Raw genomic sequence first — 26463 nt, forward strand, 5'->3', positions numbered from 1 at the left:
TCAAAGGTCGTCGGTTTCTCCGTCGAAGGGCATGTTGTCCAGCTCCAGGGGCATGTGGGGGTTGTCCTCGGAGCAGACCCAGCCGATGGGGGTGCGGTTGAACGAGGGTCTGGACCTGATGTCCGGCTGCAGGCTGGGCAAAGGCTCGGGCTCCTCGGGGGTCACCATCACCTCCGGGAGTTCAAAGGTCAACATCTTAGAGGCTTTCTCAGGACCACCGAAAGGCAGCGCCGTCCTGGAAACAAGAGAGGAATACAACGGGTTTGCCTATTTATCTTTATTAAGGACAACACAATCAAATTCGACAAGTTTAATGCATTGTTTTGAGTGTTTTTGCACAAGTGTTACTAGTGTTACAAGTGTTACTTCAACTAGTCAGACTGGCGCCACCAAGTGCCTCCACTCAATTTAATTTCTCTCTAGATCAGGAATCAGAATACACTAGACGTTTCACAAAAACCCCGAAAATGCGAATCCGAACACCAGCCAATCAGCAAATCAGTGTTGTCAACAATTCCTGAGATCGAGGATTTAAAGCCGGAACAAAGAGAATGTTTGGTGAATTTTATCAAGGGAAAAGACGTAATTGTCCTTCTTCCTACAGGATTTGGAAAACTTAATATAACAGTTAGCCCCGTTAGCGCCACACGTACCTGCCTACAGCTGAGCAAACAAAATTCTAATACTGAGAGGTCAAGCGGTTTCTACGAAGTGAAACCGGCTGATGAATTAGACTAGTTTTCAGCACCTGTCTATAGAAAAAAATAAAATACGAACATAAAAACAGACAAGACACATTAGTTACATACAGATATTGCATTATTACTGACGGATGACTTCATGAAAAATAAAATTTTAATTAAATTCAGGTGGGTGGTGGTTTTACTCCACTTTCCTTTCTTTCATACATTGAGTAATAATGTGTTTAATGCAGCTTTGCGCACATTTGTTTACGTTTCACAGAAACAAAACTTTAAACGACATGGCTCATTTGCATAGACTATTAGTGCTAAAAAACAAACAAACAAACAAAACAAAAAAAACAGCTCTCTTCTTGTGTCCTGCTGTGTCAGATTCTGTCGGACCTAAAAAGGACTCAGTGGAATATAAGTGTTCTTTCTGTGACAGAGGGATGTTCTGCTGATGGTGAGTCTGTTCTGTGTTTCTGTCGCGTTGGAGATGGTTCATGTTAAACTTTTCAGAGATTATACGTCTGCAGGTCGTACACACAGACCGTATATATGAATGGACATATATTCTAGCCTCCTAGTGTTGTAGCGGTGAATTACTTGGCGGCACATAGGCCTCGACGCAGATCCATAAATCAAAAAAGACGGCAAGAAGACATCGGCGACAGTGTGTGCTGAGTCGACGCAGAACTTTACTTTGCCCTTAACTAGTCAAATAAAAAACTCACAACTCTTCGATCAATCGGCTGATGGCGGGCGGGTGCAGTTTTGAAAACTGGTCAAAAACCGTGGGAACAAATTGATACTGGACGGATGAAGAGTTTTGTGATGTGGTTGCAGATGAAAAAATAGCCCATCTGTGCATCTCTAGTAGCGACCGAGTGCGGCGACTTATCTAGAAGGACTTCGGTATTACTTAGTATTTTTGGGTTTGTGAGGACCGACTGTAAAACCTTTAAAACCTACTGTATTAATAATAGTAATATTGATACATTGGACTTATACAGAGCTTTTTTGGACACTCAAAGACGCTTTACAAACAAATAGAAAAGTGACACTGTAGAAAACGGAGGAATCATGGGGGAAATATCAGCTTGAACAGGTAAGTTTTTAGATGTGATATGAAGTGCTGCAGTGAGTCCGAGTTCCTGATGGATTGTGGGAGTGAGTTCCAGAGGTAGAGCTCGGCAGTGGCGAAGGCTCGGTCCCCCAAGGTACTGTTGATTATACAGTAGAACTTACTCATTAAACACAATACTTCGACTACATGAGTAAAATAAGTACATTTTGTCCATTGTTATTAAATACGTTGTAGTTCTCACTGTAGTTCTTATGTTATTTCAGTGTAAAAAAAAATACCACAGTTGATTTAATATATTTTACTACCCCCCGCATTTTTTATATATATTTTTAAGCGTAATTACAGATCTGGAATTGCTCATTTCTCCTGAACTAAGGGCCTGTTTACAGGAGAACGCTTGCGGGTAAAAACAACAAAATATTTTATCAGAAGTGCCTTTCGTTTAGACGGTGACGGCGTTTTGGGGCTTAAAAACTCCAAAATCTGAAACCACCCTCCAGAGTGTAAAAGTTGAATATGCTCCGCCGTAGCGTTTCCGTCTACACTGCCCAAGACGCAAAACTCTGGTCAGATCTGCTCACGTCGCCTACGCGTTTACGACACATACATCGCCACCGAGCGTCACCGTCGAGCCGCCTGGCACGGATACCCAATCGAATTCCACACACTTTTGCGTCACCGTATGCACGCAGATTTCCTCCCGAAAACGTTCGTCTAGACACGGAATAAAAGGTGAAGACGCGATGCCAGTTTTGCGTCTTCTGTTCAGACCGTCATCATATAAACGCAGCTCAAAAGTAAAAGGAGCTGTTAACTTGAAAACCACTACTTGATGACATCACAAGGTGGAACAGAGCAACTTAAAGGTTGTATAGAGGATTTTTTTAAAGAAAAACACAGCGACAGTCCTTTTTTCAAATGTTGTACATGTGTGACACCACCTTCCTCCTCCACAGCTCCCTCAGTAGAAACATCTCCTCCCGCCTCTTTACTCTAGAAATCACGTTTGTTTACATCCAGTGTGCGTTCAGATTTACTGTTGAAGTGACCTGTCTAGAAGTAATTTATGTCACGTCAGTTTTTAGACCCTTCGTCTGCTTCAGTCGCGCCATCGCTGGAAGAAATCTCCAAGAATCACCTCAGTTTGTCTTCGCTCCTTTTCCACTTCTCTTCTTCTTTCAGCGACCTCAAAAATGGACTTTCTTTCACGGCGAACTGCTCGTGGATTCTCGTCCGCCATCGCAACAAACTTTGTGCGAACTGCGAGGAGCCTCTAAAAACCGCTGCGTAAACCACATAATCCCCGCGCCGATGAGTCAGTTACACTAGAAATGCAGGGAGTTTGATTGACAACCGAACAGCCAATAGAAAATGAGGCAGCCTCGTTTTCTATTGGCTGATGTTTATCTGGCCTCGCTACGTCCACAGTTGATGGATTTTCATTCTTTTTTTTTTTTTTTTGGTCATCATAATTACAAAGCTGCTGCGTCTCTGTAATTTTAAACTTTCAATGACAATTTGAAACAAAAATAAATAAATCCTCCATACCACCTTTAAGCTTTGGAGATGTAGACAGACAAATAATAAAGAGTTACTCAAATGTGTGTGAATGAAACAAAACACAACTCCAGGTCTGTTTTTGATTTATAATATGTCTTAAAGTCTTTACAAGAGTAAATTTCATGTAATACAGGACCTTTAATAAAATAATCTTCGTGGTGATGCGTTCCTAGACTCTACATTGACTCTGATTACAGGCTCATTCATTCTTCATGTTGGATTTTATTAAATTACTCACAAAAAAAAAAAAAGCACCCGAGCCTACAGCTATGTTTGGAGTCTATTCAATGAAAGCTACACAGTCTTTGTAATCTGATTTTCTGGACCTAAATCTCTCCAGACTCATTGACTTGTGTTTGGTAAATTAATTTGTGGACATTTCTTCAGTTCCTTTCGCTGATTCAGACCCATTAGTCACCGCCCGGCTCCTCTAATGCGCAAACTTCAAACCGGATTAAAATAATAACATTTGTAAGGTGCGTTTCGACATCTCCAGAAGAAGTACGGGGAGAGAATGAAAGCGGCGTTTAAGGGCTCCCGTTGTCATAGTGAGGGGAGCAGGTAGAACGGAGAGAGAGCGAGAGAACGGTTTATTAATAGAAAGATTTTACCAGTAAGTTACAGCGTCGCCGTGGAGACGCACCAGAGAGGGAAACAGGTGCATTATGGGCCGGTAATGAAGGCGTTTTGAGGAGAAATGGCGACGTTTCTGTCTAGTTGGTCATTATGTCGTCAATAAGGCGGTTAGAAGGGTCACTCAAGAGACAATTTTACAGTCTACATGTATATTTAAAACTTTAAAACCAGTCAAGTGCAAATTTTTGACTTTCTGACTTTTAAAGAACACTGAATTTATAATAATATGGTCATGTGAAAGTGCACTCAGTCGCTTTCATGTTTCAGATTAGGGCATTAAAGTTCAATCCGTGTATCATTCGTTCAATTCGTTTTTCGATATAAAACCAAAAATAAGAAATCGAAAAGAGAACTAATTTCTTCATTATTTGTCTCCAAAACCAAAATGAAAAAACGGATAAGGATTTTTCGATTTTGTGTTTAAATGAATACTGGAAAAAAAGGATAAAGGCCGTTTGGTGTTTATGTGATTTAAACTGTGATGCTGGACTGAACCAGGACTGAACCAGGACTAAAACAGGACTAAAACAGGACTGAACCAGGACTAAAACAGGACTGAACCAGGACTAAAGGAGGACTGAACCAGGACTAAAACAGGACTGATCCAGGACTAAAGGAGGACTGAACTAGGACTAAAACAGGACTAAAGGAGGACTGAACCAGGACTAAAACAGGCCTAGAACAGGATTGAACCAGGACTAAACCAGGACTAAAACAGGACTGAAAGAGGACTGAACCAGAACTAAAACAGGACTAAAACAGGGCTAGAACAGGACTGAACCAGGACTAAACCAGGACTGAACCAGGACTAAAACAGGACTAAACCAGGACTAAAACAGGACTGAAAGAGGACTGAACCAGGACTAAACCAGGGCTAAAACAGAACTAAATCAGGACTAAAACAGGACTGAACCAGAACTAAACCAGGATTAAACCAGGTCTAAAACCAGACTAAAACAGGACTAGAACAGTGCTAGAACATGATTGAACCAGGACTAAAACAGGACTGAAAGAGGACTGAACCAGGACTAAACCAGGTCTAAAACCAGACTAAAACAGGACTAAATCATTACTAAACCAGGACTAAAACAGGACTGAACCAGGATTAAACTGGTCTCAGTCCTCGTCTTGGACCTGGTCTGGTCCCAGTCTCAGTCCCAATCACCCCACAGTCTACGCGGGCGCACCTCTGGGCCCGTCCCGACACTCCCGGCTCAGTCCTGGTTCAGTCCGGCATCTCAGTTTAAATCCCATAAACAGGAAAAGGCCGTTATCCGTTTTTTCCATGATCCAGTTAAACACAAAATCTAAAACTGAAAATTATTATTCAGAATTCATCTTAATTCTGTAGTAAGTGTGTGTTTTTTTTAACAATTTTAAAGCCGAATTAATTTATTCCACGTTCATGTAAACATTTATTCTTCTTAAAAATAATTCCGGTCGTTCAGCACACGCTCTTTGTGTCGTCCTTCGATCCGGCTCCACCAGTCCTGGCTTCGGACTTTCCTCCACGTCTCTTTGGATTTGTGAGTGGTCATTATGTCGTCAATAAGGCGGTTAGAAGGGTCACTCAAGAGACAATTTTACAGTCTACATGTATATTTAAAACTTTAAAACCAGTCAAGTGCAAATTTTGACTTTCTGACTTTTAAAGAACACTGAATTTATAATAATATGGTCATGTGAAAGTGCACTCAGTCGCTTTCATGTTTCAGATTAGGGCATTAAAGTTCAATCCGTGTATCATTCGTTCAATTCGTTTTTCGATATAAAACCAAAAATAAGAAATCGAAAAGAGAACTAATTTCTTCATTATTTGTCTCCAAAACCAAAATGAAAAAACGGATAACGATTTTTCGATTTTGTGTTTAAATGAAAACTGGAAAAAAAAGGATAAAGGCCGTTTGGTGTTTATGTGATTTAAACTGTGATGCTGGACTGAACCAGGACTGAACCAGGACTAAAACAGGACTAGAACAGGGCTAGAACAGGACTGAACCAGGACTAAACCAGGGCTAGAACAGGACTGAACCAGGACTAAAACAGGACTAAAGGAGGACTGAACCAGGACTAAAACAGGACTGAACCAGGACTAAACCAGGACTAAAGGAGGACTGAACCAGGACTAAAACAGGACTGAACCAGGACTAAACCAGGACTAAAGGAGGACTAAACCAGGACTAAAGGAGGACTGAACCAGGACTAAAACAGGACTGAAAGAGGACTGAACCAGGACTAAACCAGGGCTAAAACAGGACTGAAAGAGGACTGAACCAGGACTAAACCAGGGCTAAAACAGAACTAAATCAGGACTAAAACAGGACTGAACCAGAACTAAACCAGGATTTAACCAGGTCTAAAACCAGACTAAAACAGGACTAAAACAGAACTAAATCAGGACTAAAACAGGACTGAACCAGAACTAAACCAGGACTAAAACAGGACTAAAACAGGACTGAACCAGGATTAAACTGGTCTCAGTCCTCGTCTTGGTCCCGGTCTGGTCCCAGTCTCAGTCCCAATCACCCCACAGTCTACGCGGGCGCACCTCTGGGCCCGTCCCGACACTCCCGGTTCAGTCCTGGTTCAGTCCGGCATCTCAGTTTAAATCCCATAAACAGGAAAAGGCCGTTATCCGTTTTTTCCATGATCCATTTAAACACAAAATCTAAAACTGAAAATTATTATTCAGAATTCATCTTAATTCTGTAGTAAGTGTGTGTTTTTTTTAACAATTTTAAAGCCGAATTAATTTATTCCACGATCATGTAAACATCCCTCCTCTGACACTCTTCCCTTCTCCTCCTCAGCCGACAGACGTAAAGTGTGACGATAAAATTCTCGAGTTGCTGCTTAATTATCATCGGAACGACTGCGGAAAAAGTTTGGATCGTGTTTGTGTCCGTGGCGTAACGACAAACCGAGATGACAGAAAAGCCGGTAGCAGCTGAAGTGTGTGAACGTAAATATATTCGTGTCTCTGTCCAATCAGAACCCTTCTCGGCCCACAGACGTTGAGCAGAATTAAATAAAGACGGTTTAATGATTTATTATTTCCATGTAACCTCAACGGACAATATTTTAATTCAGAACAATTAATTCGGAATTAAAAAACATCATGCAAACGTGGTCACTTTAAACAACTGAGAACTTTTGCACTTTTGTTCTTCACATTTGTATATTTTGTATTTGTATATCAAAGTCTTTTTTTATTTACCTTATTTTAACACTATGCCCTTATTTTTATAGTTTAATGTTTCACCATAACACCAAAACAAGTTCCTACTTTGTGAATTTTGTTAGCTGACAATTGCAGTAAAACTTATTCTGAAACTTTTGTTGGGTATTTATTTTTTTACCTGTTTTCCCCTTTGTTGTTTTTTTTTTCTTTACCTGTTGAAGCTCTTGTACTGCGGCAGGTCGACGTGTATCTTGATGGGCCCGGGCATTTGTCCCTTCATGGTGGCGACCAGGATCTCGTCGCCCTTCATGGCCCGTTCCCATGGCGACACATAGGCGCGCACGTACTGCTTCCTCCTCCGCTCCTTCTCCTCCGCCTCGTTCACCTCAGGTTTTTCTGACACACACAGAGAGGAGGGGGGAGTGAGGGCTGCGTAAGGATCTGCTCATTGGGAAAATAACTGATAACTAGAAAAGACACACGAGTGCAACATGAAACCTGTGAGTGCATTTAACTAAAGCTATGTTCAGACTGCAGGGCTTAAAGGTTGTATGGAGGAATTTTTTTTTTGTTTCAAATTGTCAGTGAAAGTTTAAAACACCATTACAGAGACGCAGCAGCTTTGTAATTATGATGACCAAAAAAAAAAAAGAATGAAAATCTATCAACTGTGGACGTAGTGACACCAGATAAACATCAGCCAATAGAAAACGAGGCTCCCTCATTTTCTATTGGCTGTTAGATCGTCAATCAAACTTCTTACGTTTCTAGTGTAACTGACTCGTCGGCGCGCGGGGATTTCGTGGTTTATGCAGCGGTTCTTAGCGGGTTTTTCAAACTGTCGCTTCCTCGCAGTTCGCACAAAGTTTGTAGCGATGGCGGATGAGAATCCACGAGCGGTTCGCCGCAAAAGAAAGTCAGTTTTTGAGGTCGCTGAAAGGAGAAGAGAAGAAGGGGAAAAGGAGCGAAAGCCAAACTGAGGTGATTCTTGGAGATCCCTTCCAGCGATTACGCAAACGAAGCAGACGAAGGGTCTAAAAACTGACGCGTCGGTCGCTAAATTATTTCTAGACAGGTCACTTCAACAGTAATTCTGAACGCACACTGGCTGTAAACAAACGTGATTTCTAGAGTAAAGAGGCGGGAGGAGATTTTTCTGCTGAGGGAGCTGTGGAGGAGGGAGGTGGTGTCACGCATGCACAACATTTGAAAAAGGACTGTCGCTGTATTTCTTTTCCCTTAAAAAATCCTCTATACAACCTTTAAAGCTCAGATTTTCTTTGGCTTCGGATTTTTTTGTGAGATCGTTCACATTTCCAATTAAATGTGACTTGTATGTGATCTCCAGTGTGAACTTTAAACGCCCCAAAAGTGTCCCGCATGAGCACTGGAGGACACGATGACGTCACATGCGGCGAGTGAGCTCAGTGTTTACGGAAGTCGCCTAAACACTGGGCTTGTCTCCCAAAACACGGTCCAGTTCTTCGTAAAATGGACAGGTTACAACAAACAAGCAACAAAACTGTGGCACTGTAACAAAATAGTTTACCAAAATATACAAATAATATTCTTGGCGATACATCGATACAGCAGCCCACGATATTGAAACTGTATCATCACATTAAACGATACGATATGTTGATATTTCGATATTTTTGCACACCCCTACTAAACAAAAACTCCAAAAAAGTTTTAAGACCGTCTGAAAAGAAAAAATACAAAATGGATCAATACGAGCAGTTCATGGTCCTGTTTAGGAGTTTGATTTTCAACAAAAAAGTGAGAGTGACTAAGGCTACGTTCAGACTGCAGGGCTTAATGCTCAGTTTGGATTTTTTAAATGTGACTTGTATGTGATCTCCAGTGTGAACATTAAACGCCCCAAAAGTGTCCCGCATGAGCACTGGAGGACACGATGACGTCACATGCGGCGAGCGAGCTCAGTGTTTACGGAAGTCGCCTAAACGCTGGGCTTGTCTCCGAAAATACGGTCCAGTTCTTCGTAAAATGGACAGGTTACACGTCCACGGCCGCTTTGTTTGAGTTCTTATCCTTCTTGTATTTGGCTCGCAGGCTCTTTGTTTGTCGTTGACATTAGAGCCAGTCAGACATTTCTTTACCAATCATTTCAGAAAACACCCGGTCCGATAAGATAAGACCCCTCCAATTTGACCTGAATACAGCGATCCCCCCAAATATTAATAAACTCTCTAACCTCGCTTTCCCTCCATTGACGAGACTTCGAGCCTGACGTGTCGGCGGGATGAATGTGACCTGACCGTTCAGACTGAAGTCGCATGTCAAAAGATCGGATATGTATCGGTTTTAGGAGCACATATCCAAGTGGTCTGGGTCGCATTTGAAAAAAATCGGATCATGCGTCGTTCAGACTGTCATTAAAAGATCAGATACAGGTCTTTTTTGGCCACGATGTGCTGCGCCAGGACCAGCCCTCCGAACAGAGCGCACACACTGGCACTTGCCGCGACCTCCACTTCCACCACGGCCGCTCGGTCCATTTTGTACCCAGCCCGCTGTCTCTGCTCCTCTGTCCGCTGAGCAAATCCACAGCGGCGGGTCTTCTGGTTCTGTGACAGCTCAAGATCCGCTGTGAGGCAGGAGGGGCCGCCCCGGTACGCATTTACGCACGAGAACCTATCTTTGGCTCCAGAGTGAACGTTTATTCTATTATTAAACGTGTAGACTTAGGGCTAATGCAAATAGTATTTAATGTATGTTTTTTCCACTGATGATTTCTTGTGAAAACCAAGACAGACAATGTAGCCAAAATAAAATTATAAATAAATCATATGTTTGGCTCAGCTGCAGTCAAAAAAATCCAGAAATACTGAAATACAGAAAAACAAAATTAAATGTTATGAAGGGGAAAAAAAAGATCAGATACAGGTCGCATAAGGGTGAAAAAGTAAGATTTGGTTCACTTCATGCTGCAGTCTGAACGTCGCCTAAGAGGGAATTTATACAGAACTTTTGAAACAACTGTCTGGGATCACAGGAAGTTGTTTTCAAATGGTTCTCAGGTAAGAGTTTGTTTTAATAATGCGTGATTGGACCATAGACTGTGTACATTAGGGGTCTCCAACCTGTAGCGTTGGGAGATGCAAGTAGATCTCCACCCTCTTTCAAGTAGCTCACCAAGGGATTTCGGAATTATACATATTGTGCTGAATAACTCAAATTTGATTAATCACCACCATTAATGTATTATTTTAAACTTTGTGCTCTAATAAATGGATAATGGTTTATGTTTTATAGGCATCTAAGACTACGTTCAGACTGCAGCCTGAAGTGACCCAAATCAGATTTTTTAATCCGTGTATCATTCGTTCATTCGTTTTTCAATATAAAACCAAAAATAAGAAAACGAAAAAACAACAGTTTTCTCCGTTATTTGTCTCCAAAACCAAAATGAAAAAACGGATAACGATTCGTTTTTTCAGTTTTTCGATTTTGTGTTTAAATGAAGAATGGAAAAAGGGTCCAGCTCTGGTCCCGGTCTGGTCCCGGTCTCAGTCCCGCTCTGGTCTCGGTCTGGTCCGGTCTGGTCCCGGTCTGGTCCCGGTCTCAGTCCCGCTCTGGTCTCGGTCTGGTCTCGGTCTGGTCTCGGACCTGGATCCGTCCTGATTCAGTCCATATGCGGTGCAAAAGTTCGGCATCGCAGTCACGGAAGTCACGTAAACGGGAAACGGCCGTTATCCGTTTTTTCCATTCTTCATTTAAACACAAAATCGAAAACTGAAAAAACAAATCGTTATCCGTTTTTTCATTTTGGTTTTGGAGACAAATAACGAAGAAAACTGTTGTTTTTTCGTTTTCTTATTTTTGGTTTTATATTGAAAAACGAATGAACGAATGATACACGGATTTTTTTTCACCCCTATGCTCCTGCTTCTGATCTTTTAATGACTTTAAAAAGTCTGAACAATACAGATCAGGTTTTTTTTCAAATGCGACCCAGACCACTTGCATATACGCTCCTAAAACAGATACATATCCGATCTTTTGACATGCGACTTCAGTCTGAACGTCCACGTCACATTCATCCAAAATTGTCCAAAAGTGAAAATTGTGAAACTGACTCCGTATTCACCTTCTTGTTTGATGACCTCAGGTTTTGGAGGAGGTGGAGGTGGGATAATCAGCAGCTGTTCCAAGTTGTTCTGGGGAAAAAAAAGACAAAAACAATGAAACTTTAAAACCCAGAATCACCTTCACCTTTCTGCATACTAATACAGAGAGCATCGGTCCAAATGAATTACTGGGTTAATATCAACTAGAGGCGGGAAGCTCTCCTGTCTAAACAAGTCTATTTAGTTTTATAATTAAGTCGGTCTGGAGCTTTACTCTTGGGAATCTCCAACTTCTACTCACACAATCCAGTCTGACCAATCTGATCAGTTTCATTTACAAAGGTATCAGTTACAGATGGAGGACGGTGTAACTCTATGGATGTGTGATGGAAATTTATATTGTGGAAAAATTTCTCTCAATCTGTCTTTGTGCAAATGAATCTGATTTCCACCCAAGATCAGACCAGTCATTAAAATATGTAAAGGCTCAGATACAACAAGAGGAAAATATTGAAGAAAATTTTGATTATGATTGATTAAATAAAAATAGTGATTAGTTTATCTTTTAGAAACACAGTTGGTCTTGGTCTAAAACTCATTTGGTTTGGTAGTTAAAGGTTGTATGGAGGATTTTTTTTTAGTTTCAAATTGTCAGTGAAAGATTAAAATACCATTACAGAGACGCAGCAGCCTTTGTAATTATGATGACCAAAAAAAAAAGAACGAAAATCTATCAACTGTGGACGTAGTGAGGCCAGATAAACATCAGCCAATAGAAAATGAGGCTCCCTCATTTTCTATTGGCTGTTAGATTGTCAATCAAACTCCCTAGTATAACTGACTCGTCGGAGTGCGGGGATTACGTGGTTTACGCAGCGGTTCTTAGAGGCTTTTTCGAACTGTCGCTTCCTCGCATTTCGCACAAAGTTTGTCGCGACGGCGGACGAGAATCCACGACCGGTTCGCCGCAAAAGAAAGTCAGTTTTTGAGGTCGCTGAAAGAAGAAGAGAAGTGGAAAAGTAGCAAAGCCAAACTGAGGTGATTCTTGGAGATCTCGTCCAGCGATGGCGCGACCGAAGCAGACGAAGGGTCTAAAAACTGACGCGTCGGTCGCTGAATTACTTCTAGACAGGAAACTTCAACAGTAATTCTGAATGTGCACAAGGACTGTCACTTTATTTCTCTTCCCTTAAAAAAATCCTCTATACAACCTTTAAAGACAGTGTTAGAAAGACTCTTCAATATAAACACTTCTGTTCCCTTTTGCTTGCTGACAAATGCATGTGAATATGGATGTCGATCAGATTAAAGGGACATTTTGGACATAACGTCTCATTTCCTCCAGAGTGTTGGAGACGTGTGGAGACCCTTTTTAAAATATTCCATCCAGTCCTTGTATTTGCAGAGGTCACTGGTGCTAGACTAGTGCATGTCAATGGCCATAGTTATCCTGACACTAAAACAGTCTTACCCACTCCACAAAACACCCGAAGAAAATCTATTACTACACCAGACTGTCCATGTAAAAGTCTGTGCCTGGACCTGTATTCCACTGCACATTGTCATTTTCCCTGCATGGATCCAGCGCGCAGAGGACTTCACGGACCCGCTCGGATCCAGTCCATTGTTCACTGGTCTTGCTTGCCCCCATCTGGAACCAGCACATGGAGGACGGAGCCTCTGGACCAACACACGAGGAGGACAAGTCCAAGGACCTGACCCCCAGGTCTGTCAGGAGGGGTTGCGCGCTACAGTGAGTGCTTCTTCTTTACCGCTGCTGCCCGAACTCAGCGCTTCTGCTCTGGGCTGATGTGCGGTGAGTTTGTACAAAGTTTTATGAGTTCATGAGGATGGCCCGCGATGTTAACGGGGGAACATCAGCACCTTTCATAGTGGTGCTGGGGAACGTCGGACTGACCCCAAAATAGGCACTTACTTCTACTGGAAGATAAATATTAATGAAACGTCAATTGGACCAATTTTGGTTCGTTTGCCGGTGTTAAAGGACCACACTGGAGTCTATATGCTACACAATAACAAATTTATTGCCTGGTGCCGACCAAATAATCAAACTAGCAGTGTGAAAGCGTCCCAAACCAGGTCTAAACCAGGACTAAACCAGGTCCTCCAAAAAGTGCAACTTAAAGTCCGGTGCACCTCATAAATATTTTTTCTTCTTCATTACACATTTTTTAGCTGGTGCAACTTATTCTGGACTGTCCCTTTAAGATTAAAGTTAAGTTACACTTTATTGTCCCCATATAGCACAGGTGTCAAACATAAGGCCCGGGGGCCAGATCCGGCCCTCCAAGACCTTTAATGTGGCCCTTGGGTGATTTTCTACTAAAATATTTTAATTATATTTTCTATTAAAATATTGGTAATTTTCTGCGGTGCGTTGGCATATCAGCGTCTCCAGCGTCTCTGTACGTGGCCCCTCCCACCAGAGCAGCACAAATGAAGACTTGTCTCTTCCCAGACGCTCTTAAAGGACGATCGTTTTGACTGTTGACCGTGACACCCTCATCAACAAAATGTCAAAAATGAGAAAGGTGGATACAGAGTGCAGGATTTTCCAAGAAAAATTGACTTATTCCTGTTTGCATACAAGTTCATGTTAAAACATTGTGTTGAAATTGAATTTTTCTTAAAGTTTCAGGTTGTTCATAATATTATAATATTATAATAAGAAAGAGTTCATCAATTAAAAAAGATTTGTGTAATAGATTTGTGTTTCTCTGCACAAATATTTGAACTTATTGTTATTTTTGGGGTTTATATGACATGAGTTTTCTGATCCGGCCCCTTTGGGATCAAAGTAGGTTGGATGTGGCCCCCGGACCAAAATGAGTTTGACACCCCTGATATATAGAAATGTGTTGCAAGATGTGAAAAATGCAGCGTAATAAGTGTCTCTACTATAACTTTAATTCATGGAAGACGTTGAGACAAAGTCCATCTTTCTGCAGTTTGTGTTTGTGTAACTCAGTGTTTTGTTTTGTGTGTAGAGTTTTTGTGTCTAATTTGAGTCTGACCAGGTTCTCGTTGGTGACGATGAACTTCTCGACGCGCTGCTGTCTCATCTGGAACATCTTGGAGCCTTTGTTCTTCATCAGAGACAGCTCCTCCAGCATCACGTCTTTGGGGGTCTTGATTTTGGTTCCCAGGTCCAACTCTGCGGCCTCCGAGTCTGACTCATCGTCTGTGGGCGGAGAAGAAGGGAAAGAGAGAGGACAGAGAAGAGAGGAGGCAGAGAGATGGAAGAGAGAAAAAGATAGATGTGGAGTAAGGTTAGAGTTTGTTAAGAGATGGAAAATTACACTTATCCAGTTTCTAGGGTGATGAAAATTAAATTATATTATATTTAGCCAAGTTAGAATGTTGTGTTTTGTTGTGTTTGAGTAATACTTTATTATTAGTTTGTTTACATCTCCAAAGCTCAAAATGTTCTGTTCCACTTTGTGATCATGAAGCGGTAGTTTTCAAGTTAACAGCTCCTTTTTACCCTTTGTTCAGTAAAGATTGGCAATTCCAGGGCTCAAAGTAGTGCAGCTGTGTGGAGTTTAATAACACAAATTGTGTCTTAAGGTGTGAACACAACTCAAAAACAGACCTGTAGTTGTGTTTTGTTTTATTCACACGTTTAACACACAAACCCTGCGTATTTAGGCTGACTTTTTCTCTCAAACTAAAAATACAAAAAATTGAACTATTTTATGTTTAGAATTAAAATTAGATGTGTTTTGTTTCATTCATACATGTTTGAGTAATCCTGAGAATTACTCTGTCTACGACTATGTTCATACGACAACGTTACTATTTTTGAGGGTTGAAAAAAATTCATGTCCACACACGTGTCGGATCAATAAATATTGACATCCAGACAACAACAGAGTGAAAACGATGCAATACATTTGCCACACCTGTATGTGGTGCTGTTAACAGGACACAGCCAGAGCCACTGGACACACAATACTACAACGAGCCATGGATCTATTAATAATAATAATAGGGTGTTGTTGCTTGTAGCTGCTTCCAGTTGATGTAGTGACACTCACTGGTACATCAGCGGAAAAAATCCCCTGGGCTAAGACAGGATTTTTCTCATAGAGCACAATGTAATCACAAACTGCTCGTGTTTGCCTGACAGAGCAGAGCATCTATGACTTTCAAAAATGTCAACAATTTTAATGGCGATTTTTACATATTTTTAGATCATAAACTTTTTCTAAGCTCAAAATCCTTCAGTTTTCTTAAAAAATATTTTATAATATTTAGCTGTGGCTCCGCTCTAGTGCCTCTCGCTCTGATTGGTCAAAGCGATCACGTGATACACAAGACTGTGCTCCATGTGTGCCCGAGGGAGAAAAGAGCACCACTGCACATGCTCAGTCGGCCCAGAGACACTGGAAGTACCTCGCTGGGCTAAAGACGAATCTGGAGTCATGCGCCATTGAGCTTGGCCCATTGACTTGAATGAGCAGCCATTATGCCTTCCTGCGTGGGGTTCTCTTCTGGTCACGTGGCGATGACTGGGTCGCGACGTCATCGTTTTCCAAAAGCTGCAGTTTGCCTGTCTCAGATTTCTCCAAACTGGAACCCGTTTTTGCCCACCCAAAACACCGGCTCCGTGTGGACAAAAGGCCAAAATGAATAAACGCTTCACCGTTTCAACCAAAAAATGTTGTCGTGTGGACACCACCTACATCTCCAGAGCTCAAAATGCTCTGTTCCACTCTGTGATGTCATGTAGTAACACAGTTTTTAAACTCCATACACCGTTCATTCCTATAATTTCAGCCCTGGAATTGCCAATCTGTACTGCACAAAAGGTAAATAAAAATGATGTTAACTTAAAAACTACATCACTACAAGCTTGGAAATGTAGACAGATTAATAATAAAGAGTTACTCAAACATGTGTGAATCAAACAAAAAACAACTCCAGGTCTGTTTTCGAGGAGGTGACAACATTATAACACAACTTAAAGCTCACATTTTGCGTAATATAGGACTTTAAACCTATACTGACGTTACACTCTGTAGCACAAAGCTTCTGAATGACATAGCTTCACAGAGGGAAGCCCTATCCTCTCCTCCTCCCCCTCCTCCTCTCCCTCATCTTCTCCTCTTCTCTATCCTCTGTGATGGAGAGATCTGATGAATTTTACTGCCCCTCCGAGACCCCGCGCCGTAAACCAGCTCTCCCTCGCTTCCCATGCGCCCAAGTATCAGTCATAATACCTGGAGCAGAGCCATAAACGCTACATACACACAGGCATCCATAACCCGCAGAGACGAGAGCAGTTCAGGGTAACTCGTAAATCAGAGCGCTGAGGGCCGATATTGATTGGAGTGTTAATTCAGAGCCATGGGGAACTGGAGTGGGCTGCCTTATAGCTGCTGCTGACTGGTGTAAAATGGTAGAAAGAAGAAAAAAAAAGAGAAAGAGAGAGAGAGACGACATTGACAATTTGCGGTGTCCATGTTTACAATTTGATGGTGAAATTTTAGATTTTTAGGGTAGTGTTTTAGGAAAAAAGGATTTAATTTCTGTTACATTTGCAATTTTATTTGGAAATTTTAACCTTAAAGGGACAGTCTGGATTTTTAGACATAGGACCTCATTTCCTAGTGATCCAGAGTGTTTAAAGATTCCATCCAGTCCTTGTATTTGCAGAGGTCACTGGTGCTAGACTAGTGCATGTCAGTGGTCATAGTTCTCCTGCCACTAAAAACAGTCTTACCCACTCCACAAAACACCCGAAGAAAATCTGTTTTTACACCAGACTCTCCATGTGAATTAGAGATGTGCGGGTCGGGCGGATGACGTGACGAAAAATTATATTTTAATTAAATTCGGGCGGGTGGCGGATTAACTACAAAAAAAAAAAAGTTAGTATTGTTACCTACATCTGAAAAGACGAGTGTCATTGTCTATGCTTGTAGTAATGAAGTGTACGTCATATCCTTAATTAGCCCATTTGACCTCGTTTTTATGTTCTGAAGGTTAAGGTTGTGTCGGGTTATTGATGCCTAAGGTTTACGAGGCACATATTATATGCAGTTTATTTTATTATTTCTAATTTATTTCAGCTGTTTGCCAACACATAAGTGGCTATAGGGCCATATTTATTTAGTTATGCATATTTTTTCTTGCCTATTTCAATTGGAATATAAAGAGGGCATTGCCTGATTTCAATAAAGGTTCATCTGGATGAGATGATCTGTCTATTTTGTTTCGATATCAGTTATATTTTAAAACACGCAGACATTATAGCGTAGACTGCCACTCGGGGTTTTAAAACTTAAAGAAAGACCGATGGAGTGAGGCTATGACTTTGAAATAACATCGGGCAATGGCAGAATGTTCAGAATGTAACAACATCCAACACGAAGGCAAGAAGGTTCAAAAACAGCCTCGTCGGAAAACGTTGTCAATTAATTAGCTGCGCAAGAAAACCAGGTAAGTTTGGGGTTGTTACGGACATTTAAGAATGCAAACATACACGCTGAGCGAATTTTGGAATGAATGAGCTATAGAGTTTGCATTTTTATCGAGGCTCCTTAGTTTGTTTGCTGTATGATTGTTCTAAAATCTAATGGGCGGGCGGGTGCGGTTTTGAAAACCTTCGGTGCAAAATGGACAGCGGGCGGATGATGAGTTTTGTGTCGCGGTTGCGGATGAAAAAATAGCCCAATTTTGTGGAATATGGGACCTTTAAAATGACTATTGTAAATAAAAACAACAAAAAAACATAAAATTAATTAACTGAGTACCTATTTTATTTCACTTGAAGAGGTCTAGTTTCAATATTCACCATAATCCAAAATGAGCTCAACCATAGTTCTCATTTTAAAGCAATTTGTCCTTTATAATGTTATGACATCACTTGATTTAAACCAATCAGAGGCCAACGGGGCAGAGGGGGGAGGGGTCACGGAGACGGGATGTATGTCAAGGCCGCACGTGACAGAACATAAACTATTGTGCGGGTCAGGAGCAAATAGAGTCTACGGCCAGGACGCAGGATGAGAGGTCAGATCTAGACAAATGTAAGAGACTAGTGCAGGAGAGGGACTGTGGGGGCTCAGTCTGTGTATCATTTGTTCATTTGTTTTTCATAATAAAACCAAAAATAAGAAAATGAATAAACAACAGTTTTCTTCATTATTTGTCTCCAAAAACAAAATGGAGAGAAAAAAAAAAGGGGGATAATAGTTCGTTTTTTCAGTTTTTGATTTTGTGTTTAAATGAATGAACTAAAATGCCGGACTGAACCAGGACTATACCAGAACTGAACCAGGACTATACCAGGACTGAACCAGGACTATACCAGAACTGAACCAGGACTATACCAGGACTGAACCAGGACTATACCAGGACTGAACCAGGACTATACCAGAACTGAACCAGGAACCAGGACTGAACCAGGACTATACCAGAACTGAACCAGGACTATACCAGGACTGAACCAGGACTATACCAGGACTATACCAGGACTGAACCAGGACTATACCAGGACTGAACCAGGACTATACCAGGACTGAACCAGGACTATACCAGGACTATACCAGGACTGAACCAGGACTGAACCAGGACTATACCAGAACTGAACCAGGACTATACCAGGACTGAACCAGGACTATACCAGGACTGAACCAGGACTGAACCAGGACTATACCAGGACTGAACCAGGACTGAAACCAGGACTATACCAGGACTGAACCAGGACTGAACCAGGACTGAATCAGGACTATACCAGGACTGAATCAGGACTATACCAAGACTACACCGTTTTCAGTCCCGGTCTGGTCCCGGTCTGGTCCCGGTCTCAGTCCCGGCTTCAATCACAGTCTGGTCCTGGTCTGGTTCCGGCCTCAGTCCTGGTCTCAGTCCCGGTGTGGTTCCGGTCTGGTCCCGGTCTCAGTCACGGTCTGGTCCTGGTCTGGTCCCAGTCTCAGTCCCGGTGTGGTCCCGGTGTGGTCCCGGTCTCAGTCCTGGTCTTAGTCCTGGTTTGGTCCCGGTCTCTGTCCCGGTCTCAATCATGGTCTGGTCTTGGTCTAGTTCTGGCCTCAGTCCTGGTCTCAGTCCCATTGTGGTCCCGGTCCTGGTCTGGTTCTGACCTCAGGCCTAGTCTCAGTCCCGGTGTGGTCCTGGTCTGGCTCCGGCCTCAGTCCCGGTCTCAATCACAGTCTGGTCTTGGTCTGGTTCCGGCCTCAGTCCTGGTCTCAGTCCCAGTGTGGTCCTGGTCTTGGTCTGGTTCTGGTTCTGGCCTCAGTCCTAGTCTCAATCACGGTCTGGTCCCGGTCTGGTCCCGGTCTGGTCCCGGTCTGAGTCCCGGTCTCAATCACGGTCTGATCCTGGTCTGGTTCCAGCCTCAGTCCTGGTCTCAGTCCCGGTCTGGTCCCGGTCTTAGTCCTGGTCTAAGTCACAGTCTGGTCCCGGTCTGGTCCCGGACCTGTTTTAGTCCTGTTTTAGTCTTGGTTCAGTCCTAGTTCAGTTCTGGTTCAGCACTGGTTCTGTTTTTTCATTTTGGTTCAAATAATGAAGAAAATACTTGTTTTTTCATTTTCTTATTTTTGGTTTTATTTTGAAAAATTAACGAAAATGATACACGGATTGGAAACACTGCCATAGACACAGATACAAAATAATGTCATACTGTGGGACATTTCACGCAAAGCAATAACATCTCCACGGAAGAGAGACGGAGAAACAAGGACTAGAAAGTAAATGATGAGCACTGTTGGGCAAGTTACTTTGAAACTGTAATGCGTTATTTATTACCTATTACTGTCATTTCAAAGTAATTCGTTACATTACAATATTACTGCATTTAAAATGTAAGGCATTACATTAAGTTACTCTCACCAAAATAACTTTGGCGCTGTATATGGACTGAACCAGGACTAAACCAGGTCTAAACCAGGACTAAACCAGAGCTGAACTAGGACTAAAACAGGACTCCCTGTCAGGACGGGCTCGAAGGTGACGCAGGAGAAAGGAGCGGCTCTGCTCCGCACCTCACGGAGGTAAGAGCGGCTGTCACCCTGCTGCTCGGGCTCGCGGTCCTGATTTCAGCAACTATTTGCAGGTACCCGAGCCGGTGCAAGAGTCTGTTACAGCGCGTAACTTCTACCTTCCTTCAGCGTGTCCAGAAGTCCAACTTTTTGTGTGATGGTTTGCATCTTCCTCTGCCTTTTGGGTGCGAGCGCAGGAGCCTTTGTCGGTGCAGAACGTTTCGTCGACATTGTGGGTTTCGTCGGGGAGAAAACTTGCAGACATACAGCACTTCAGAATCACACTGCTAGAGACTGAACATGTATTTAAATTTGGCAGCTGAACACATTCTGTACTGACAGGAGACAGGAGTCCCTTGGCCAGTCAGGACGCAGCCGGAGGAACGCAATACGCATTCATACAATGTAAAAAAAAAAAAAGGGCATGCAAAATTGCACAAAAAAAAATAAAAAATCTGCGAGACAGCAAAAAGTGAACTGCGATAGAGGGACGAGTGTAAAAAGGGGTCTAAACCAGAACTGACCCAGGTCTAAACCAGGTCTAAACCAGGTCTAAACCAGAACCGACCCAGGTCTAAACCAGGTCTAAACAGCGTGGAGTTCTTTGTCAGTCCTTTCGCCCGCGGTTACCTGAAGGTCTATGAGGGCGCATCTCTGGCGTTTCACCGCTGCTGATATCGAGGTGATTTTAGCGAATTTGTATGAAGAAAAACCCACCACTTCAATCCAGGTTAAAAAAAAACATTGTAACGCGCGTTACTCACATTTGTACCGAGTAAAATATTACTATTTTTCCCCCTGTAATGCCTTACATTACTGCGTTACAGCAAAAAGTAATGCATTACTGTAATTCGTTACTTTTATAACGCGTTACTCCCAACACTGATGATGAGTAAATGTAAAGTAAAGTAAATGTAAATGGAGTTATTGCATCATTTAGGAGTTTTTATCCTTTTTTTTTTTTCGCTTTAATCCGGGGCCTTGTTTAGTCCTGGGTTTGGTCCAACTGGCCGAACTAAACCATGACTCAGCAGCACTCCCACAGTTAAACCAGACTCAAACTGGCCCCGTAGAAAAGCACGCGTCTCTCACAGTGACCATTACTCTTGCCAGTGGAATCATATGAGCCAGTTTTCTGAGCATCTTTCGCACAATATTCTCCCAGAAATCGTGACAAATTTGTAGTTCTAAATATACCGGGGGATCGCAGCATGTGTTTGGGCAGATGGGCCGACAGTACTTCTGGCGCTGGGTCTCCAAACGTTAAAAAACTGGTATTTTCCTTTTCCTTGTGCAGGTGAAAATCTATGAAGATATTTCTAGACAAAAAAGAAGGAGTGGGCGAGTTGGCACGGAGTAAAAAACGCAATCAAAATCTGCAGAGCTATAAAGACAATGCTAGCGGTGCACAAATTGAAGGAGCTGTTGAATTATTAATGATGGTGATAAAAAGGGTTTACAGTGCAACAGTTTAACAGGGATACGATAAAACACATTTGGGACTGAATGACTTTTACAAACAGCAGAAGCCAAAATACAGAGATACAGCAAAGTTTAGGTCAGGTTTACAAGCGTATATCTGTCTTTTGTTGTACTGATATTTTGCAGTGATGTAATGTTGTGGGTAGGGATGGGCATTCGATAAAATTTTCTTTATCGATCGTCGGGAGAATTAACGATCGATTAACCCTCTCCAGGCACACGTTGCAGTTTTGCAACAGCTAAATGCCAATTACCTACTTACTCCAAATCCATATTTTATGAGTTTTTTTTACTCAGGAGCCTTTTTTCCCATCCATGCTGATAAACGACGAGATGTGGAGATGTGGACATGTGGAAGATGCAGACTGTGCAAGAATGGCTACACACTGCCAGAAGTGCAAAGTGCTTGTGTTGTTTACAAAGGATAAAAATTGTTTCTTGGAGCACCACACGAAAAAGTGATGTTGTTCTGCCACTGTAAAGCTGTTACACTGTGCTTTATGTTTTCATTGTTATAAAAAGAGGTATACACATAAAGTTAGCGTTCATATCATTTTCAGTCTTCAGTGTTTATTTACCACATCGGACCAATGTTACAAATCTGCAACATCCCAGAACGCATTGGATGTGAAGGTCTCTCTCAAAAAAAAGTCAGGATTGTATATTACTACCCCATATGATCATTTTCCCCAAATATCAGATTTTTTCCTGTTACTAAAATTAAATTTGAGCCTGAGAGGGTTAATCATTAACGTTTTTATATTAAAATTATCATCATTATTATTACTATCCGCACTACTAATCTGCATAAATAAATTCAACTTTACGACATATATGAGGAGAAAAATTCAGTTTGTCGACTGGACAAAAGTTAGTTTGGTTGAAGACGTTTCGCAGCTCATCCCAGCTGCTTCTTCAGTTCTGGTTAGAATGCTGTCGCGCTTGTAGATTTTAAATTGCAAAGAAAAGAGAAAAAAAACTTGCCATGCACTTACTATGCACTGAATAATTTGACGGTGGGTGGAGCGTGTTTTTTTTCCACACCATCAAATTTTTTTTATTCAGTGACTCTGGGTGGGGGTGTTACATTTGGGCACTTTTTGGTTTTTCCCTGCTTTCTTTTTATTGTTTATATTTTTTGTAGCATTTCTGCCTAGTTTTGTTCTTATAAGTTAATTATGTTTTTGTAGTTTTTTTGTACTCATTTCCGGCAGGAAGCCTTAAATGCGCGAGCCCGGCGCCGCCTCGCTCTCTCTCGCTCTCTCCTCCTCCTCGTCCGCCGCCGCCGCAGGTACCGGAGCGTGCACGCCTCGCGCTGGGAGCCGCCCTGCTGGCTCCCCTGCTCCATCGTTTGGGGAGCTTTCGTTAGCCGTTAGCCTTTTGTTTGACCTGGTGGGACCGGCTGTCCTGTTTTCGCTTTTCTGTTGGGTTTAGGTTGTTGGGGTTTTTTTGTCTTTAGTTACAGGTGCTGGCACCAGCTCCTACGGCCCTGTATAGGGTTGGCCCGGTGTCGCACCCTTTTGTTCCTTTTGGCCGGCTCACCAGGTCCACCTTTCCGTTGATACTTTTGGTTTGGGCACGGGTAGGGTTTCTTTTTTTGGTTTAAACATCTCTGCACAAACAAAAATAAAAGAACTCTAAAATTCTACTTTGGTTTCCCTGTCCTTTCCTAAATATGTTGGGACTCAAATTTTTTGGGTCGTAACAGGAGCTAACTAACTGAAACTAACACACCTACTTGTTTACAGTTTCTGTTAGTTAATGAACTGAAGAAGCAGCTTGGATGAGCTGCAAAACATCTTCAACCAAGCTAACTTTTGTCCAGTCGACAAACAGAATTTTTCTCCTCATGGATTCTACCTGGACGACTGACGGATTCTTCACACGTCTTTACAACATATAAACCGTAACCACATCAGCCCGTTTGACTTTATAATGTGTTTAATTCAGTTTTGCACAACTCTCACAGAAACAAAACTTAAAACCGCATGGCTAATTTGCATAAACGAAGCAAAGAAAAGTGTGAAGAGTCCCTCAGTTGTCCAGGTAGAATCCATGAGTTCATCCAAGCTGCTTCTTCAGTTCAGAACTGAAGAAGCAGCTTGGATGAACTGTGAAACGTCTTCAACCAAACTAACTTTTGTCCAGTCGACAAACTGAATTTTCTCCTGATAAGCGAAGAAAAAAAACCTGCTCTTGTGTCGCTGATGCGGTTCAACTTCTGTCGGATTAAAGGACACGACTCAGTGGAATACAGGTTAGTGTGACCATATTTGCGTTTGTCAAAACCAGGACACCGTACGGGGGGATGGGAGGTGGGGACTCGTCATCGACATTGCGCGACTCTCACCTGGCTAAAACTTTTTCCCCCTGGACACCGAAACATATGTGCTGCTTTGTTCACTGTGCACATGGACTCACACTTGTCCTGACTGGAACAGAAAGCGTGGAATTTCTTGTACAAATCATCGTTAAATACGCTTTTGTGCTTCGGTACGTTGCAGACTGACCGACTGTTTGTGTCTCGCTCCTTCTGATGCAGAGAGACACATGTACGGACCCCTGTTTGTCCCCGGACACAGATGTTTGGTCACGCTACACTACGCACAGCAACCTACATTCAGTTTGTTGATTAAAATGAACGTAATCGATGAAATTCTTAATGATCAATTATCGATTAATTGACTAATCATGCCCATCCCTACTTCAGACAGAGCAGAACCTACAGTTAGCATCACCCCCCTCCCCCCGGGAATGTTGATGCAGCTGCAAAGTACCAACACAAATATTTTAAAACTTAACATTTACAGTACCATATATCAACATGATTATCTGTATCGCGTGCTTTACCCCCTCCTTCTTTAAAATGGTCCCTTGGTGTTCGGTGTTTAGTGGGACTCGTAATGTTGACAGATTTGTGGATCTGAACGTCGCCCCTCGGCCCACAGGAGGCGCCCCGTGCAGTATTTGCCGTGGCGGGTGTTACATTACCGCAGTGTGTAAGCTTGTTTAATGTGGACTCATAATACACGTGATTGACACCTCCACAGCTGTGGCTCGGACCAGAGCTCGGACCGGAAAATCAACTTCCACACAGTTACATGATGATCAGTAACAACTTACAAACACAGATTCTTACTGTAACCTGGCCTGGTAGAGCGTTTTAATCAAAGCTTCACGGAGACAAGCAAGTGGCCGACCCTCCAATACAAAGGTTATAGAGTGCATCTTTAAACACAGAGTTAGAAAAGCAAATAATATAAAAACAGAGGTCAAATATTTTAGATGTATGTAGGGCTTGTAAATTTGTATTTAATTAAAAACGTTTTAGATGAGGCTGAAAAATTAACTGATAAACTACTCCAAGAATCACCTGAACTAAAAAAAATTGAAGATTTTACACACAGTAGGAAGGAGAAGGAGACTAGGGGTGTGCAAAAATATCAAAATATCAGTATATATCGTATCGTTTAATGTGATGATACAGTATTGATATATCACCAAGAGGATTTTTTGGTATATTTTACAAAATGATTTTGTTACAGCGCTACAGTTTTGTTGTTTGTTTCGTGCAGGGGAGTCAAACTCAAATTCACAGAGGCCAAAATTGAAAACTGGGACTAAGTCGTGGGACAAACTAAATATTTGTTGAAAAATTTCAACAACATCTGCATGTTTTCTCTTTTTTCGAGATATGTAATGTTAAACCTTTTCTTAATAAAATAAATGTTTAATAATAGTTTTGCTTAAACATTGAATCCAGAACAATCATAATATAAAATAATAACACAATTTTTAATAATTAATGTCTCTATAGTCTATCTGTAGCCGGTGGGCAGCTCTAGTACGTATTTGATACGATTTCGAGGGCCAAATATAATTAAATCGCAGGTCAAATTTGGCCCCTGGGCCTGAGTTTAACATGTCTGGTTTAGAGGAAGGAAACTCGTTTACGCGACACATTTGACATTTTCACTGTTTTGATCATTAAAATGTTTGTGTTTCATATTCACTTTGCACAAGAAGTGGTTTAACAAAGAATTTTACAGCCATGACTTTACTGAACCATATCAAATCATTTTGAAACATATCGTATCAAATTGAAAGTCCACTGTATCGAGATATGTATCGTATCGTGGCCTATTGGCAACTTCTTAAAGATACCCAGCCCTAAAGGATATTGTTAATCAACTGTTTGCAGAGGATTAATATGAATTAATAAATAATTGTAACCATTCCTGCAGGCTTTTTACACCACATGTGGCAGAAGACCTTCCAGAAGAAATACTTTGAGAGAATGAACCATTTTATCACCAATGGAAACACTAGAGCGAAGTAAGAACAAGCTTTTCCTGTTGTGTTCACCTGGCGCCCCCTGCAGGCTGCTGTGAGGCTGCAGGACACAGAGGAGGGACACTTTTGTCCTAGGAGCTGTTTCTCTCCTCAAATGCCCTGACACAGATCTGCTTATCCCTCCATGAATAGACCATCCCTCAATTTAAGAAAGATGGAACAATATATAACTATAAAAATATAATTTTTGAGAGTCAGTATTTATCGTGCGGACCTTTTCTTTGCACTAGTGGGACATTTTTTATGATTTTTTTTATTTTATTTTTTTTTTACAATATGTTGAATTATCAGCTAAAATGATAAACAAAGTACAATATTACAACTACACTAATATTTAGCAATATTGTACATTTAGAATCATTTTGGG

General features: G+C 41.8%; 1 protein-coding gene across 1 annotated transcript in view; it reads right to left on the bottom strand.

The window, feature by feature from the left end:
• The window catches only part of myoz1b (myozenin 1b), a 26752-nt gene continuing 289 nt past the window's right edge, over positions 1-26463 (bottom strand). Inside the window, exons 2-5 of the mRNA XM_055150390.1 lie at positions 14274-14440; positions 11259-11328; positions 7360-7543; positions 1-235 (exon numbers count right to left, since the gene is read on the bottom strand). Coding sequence (XP_055006365.1) covers positions 1-235; positions 7360-7543; positions 11259-11328; positions 14274-14440 — 656 coding nt within the window. The remainder of the gene's footprint in view (positions 236-7359; positions 7544-11258; positions 11329-14273; positions 14441-26463) is intronic.

This window comes from Boleophthalmus pectinirostris, unplaced genomic scaffold (genome assembly GCF_026225935.1).
Source record: "Boleophthalmus pectinirostris isolate CB_2022bp ecotype Guang Dong unplaced genomic scaffold, ASM2622593v1 HiC_scaffold_14, whole genome shotgun sequence".
NCBI classification, from domain to species: domain Eukaryota; kingdom Metazoa; phylum Chordata; class Actinopteri; order Gobiiformes; family Gobiidae; genus Boleophthalmus; species Boleophthalmus pectinirostris.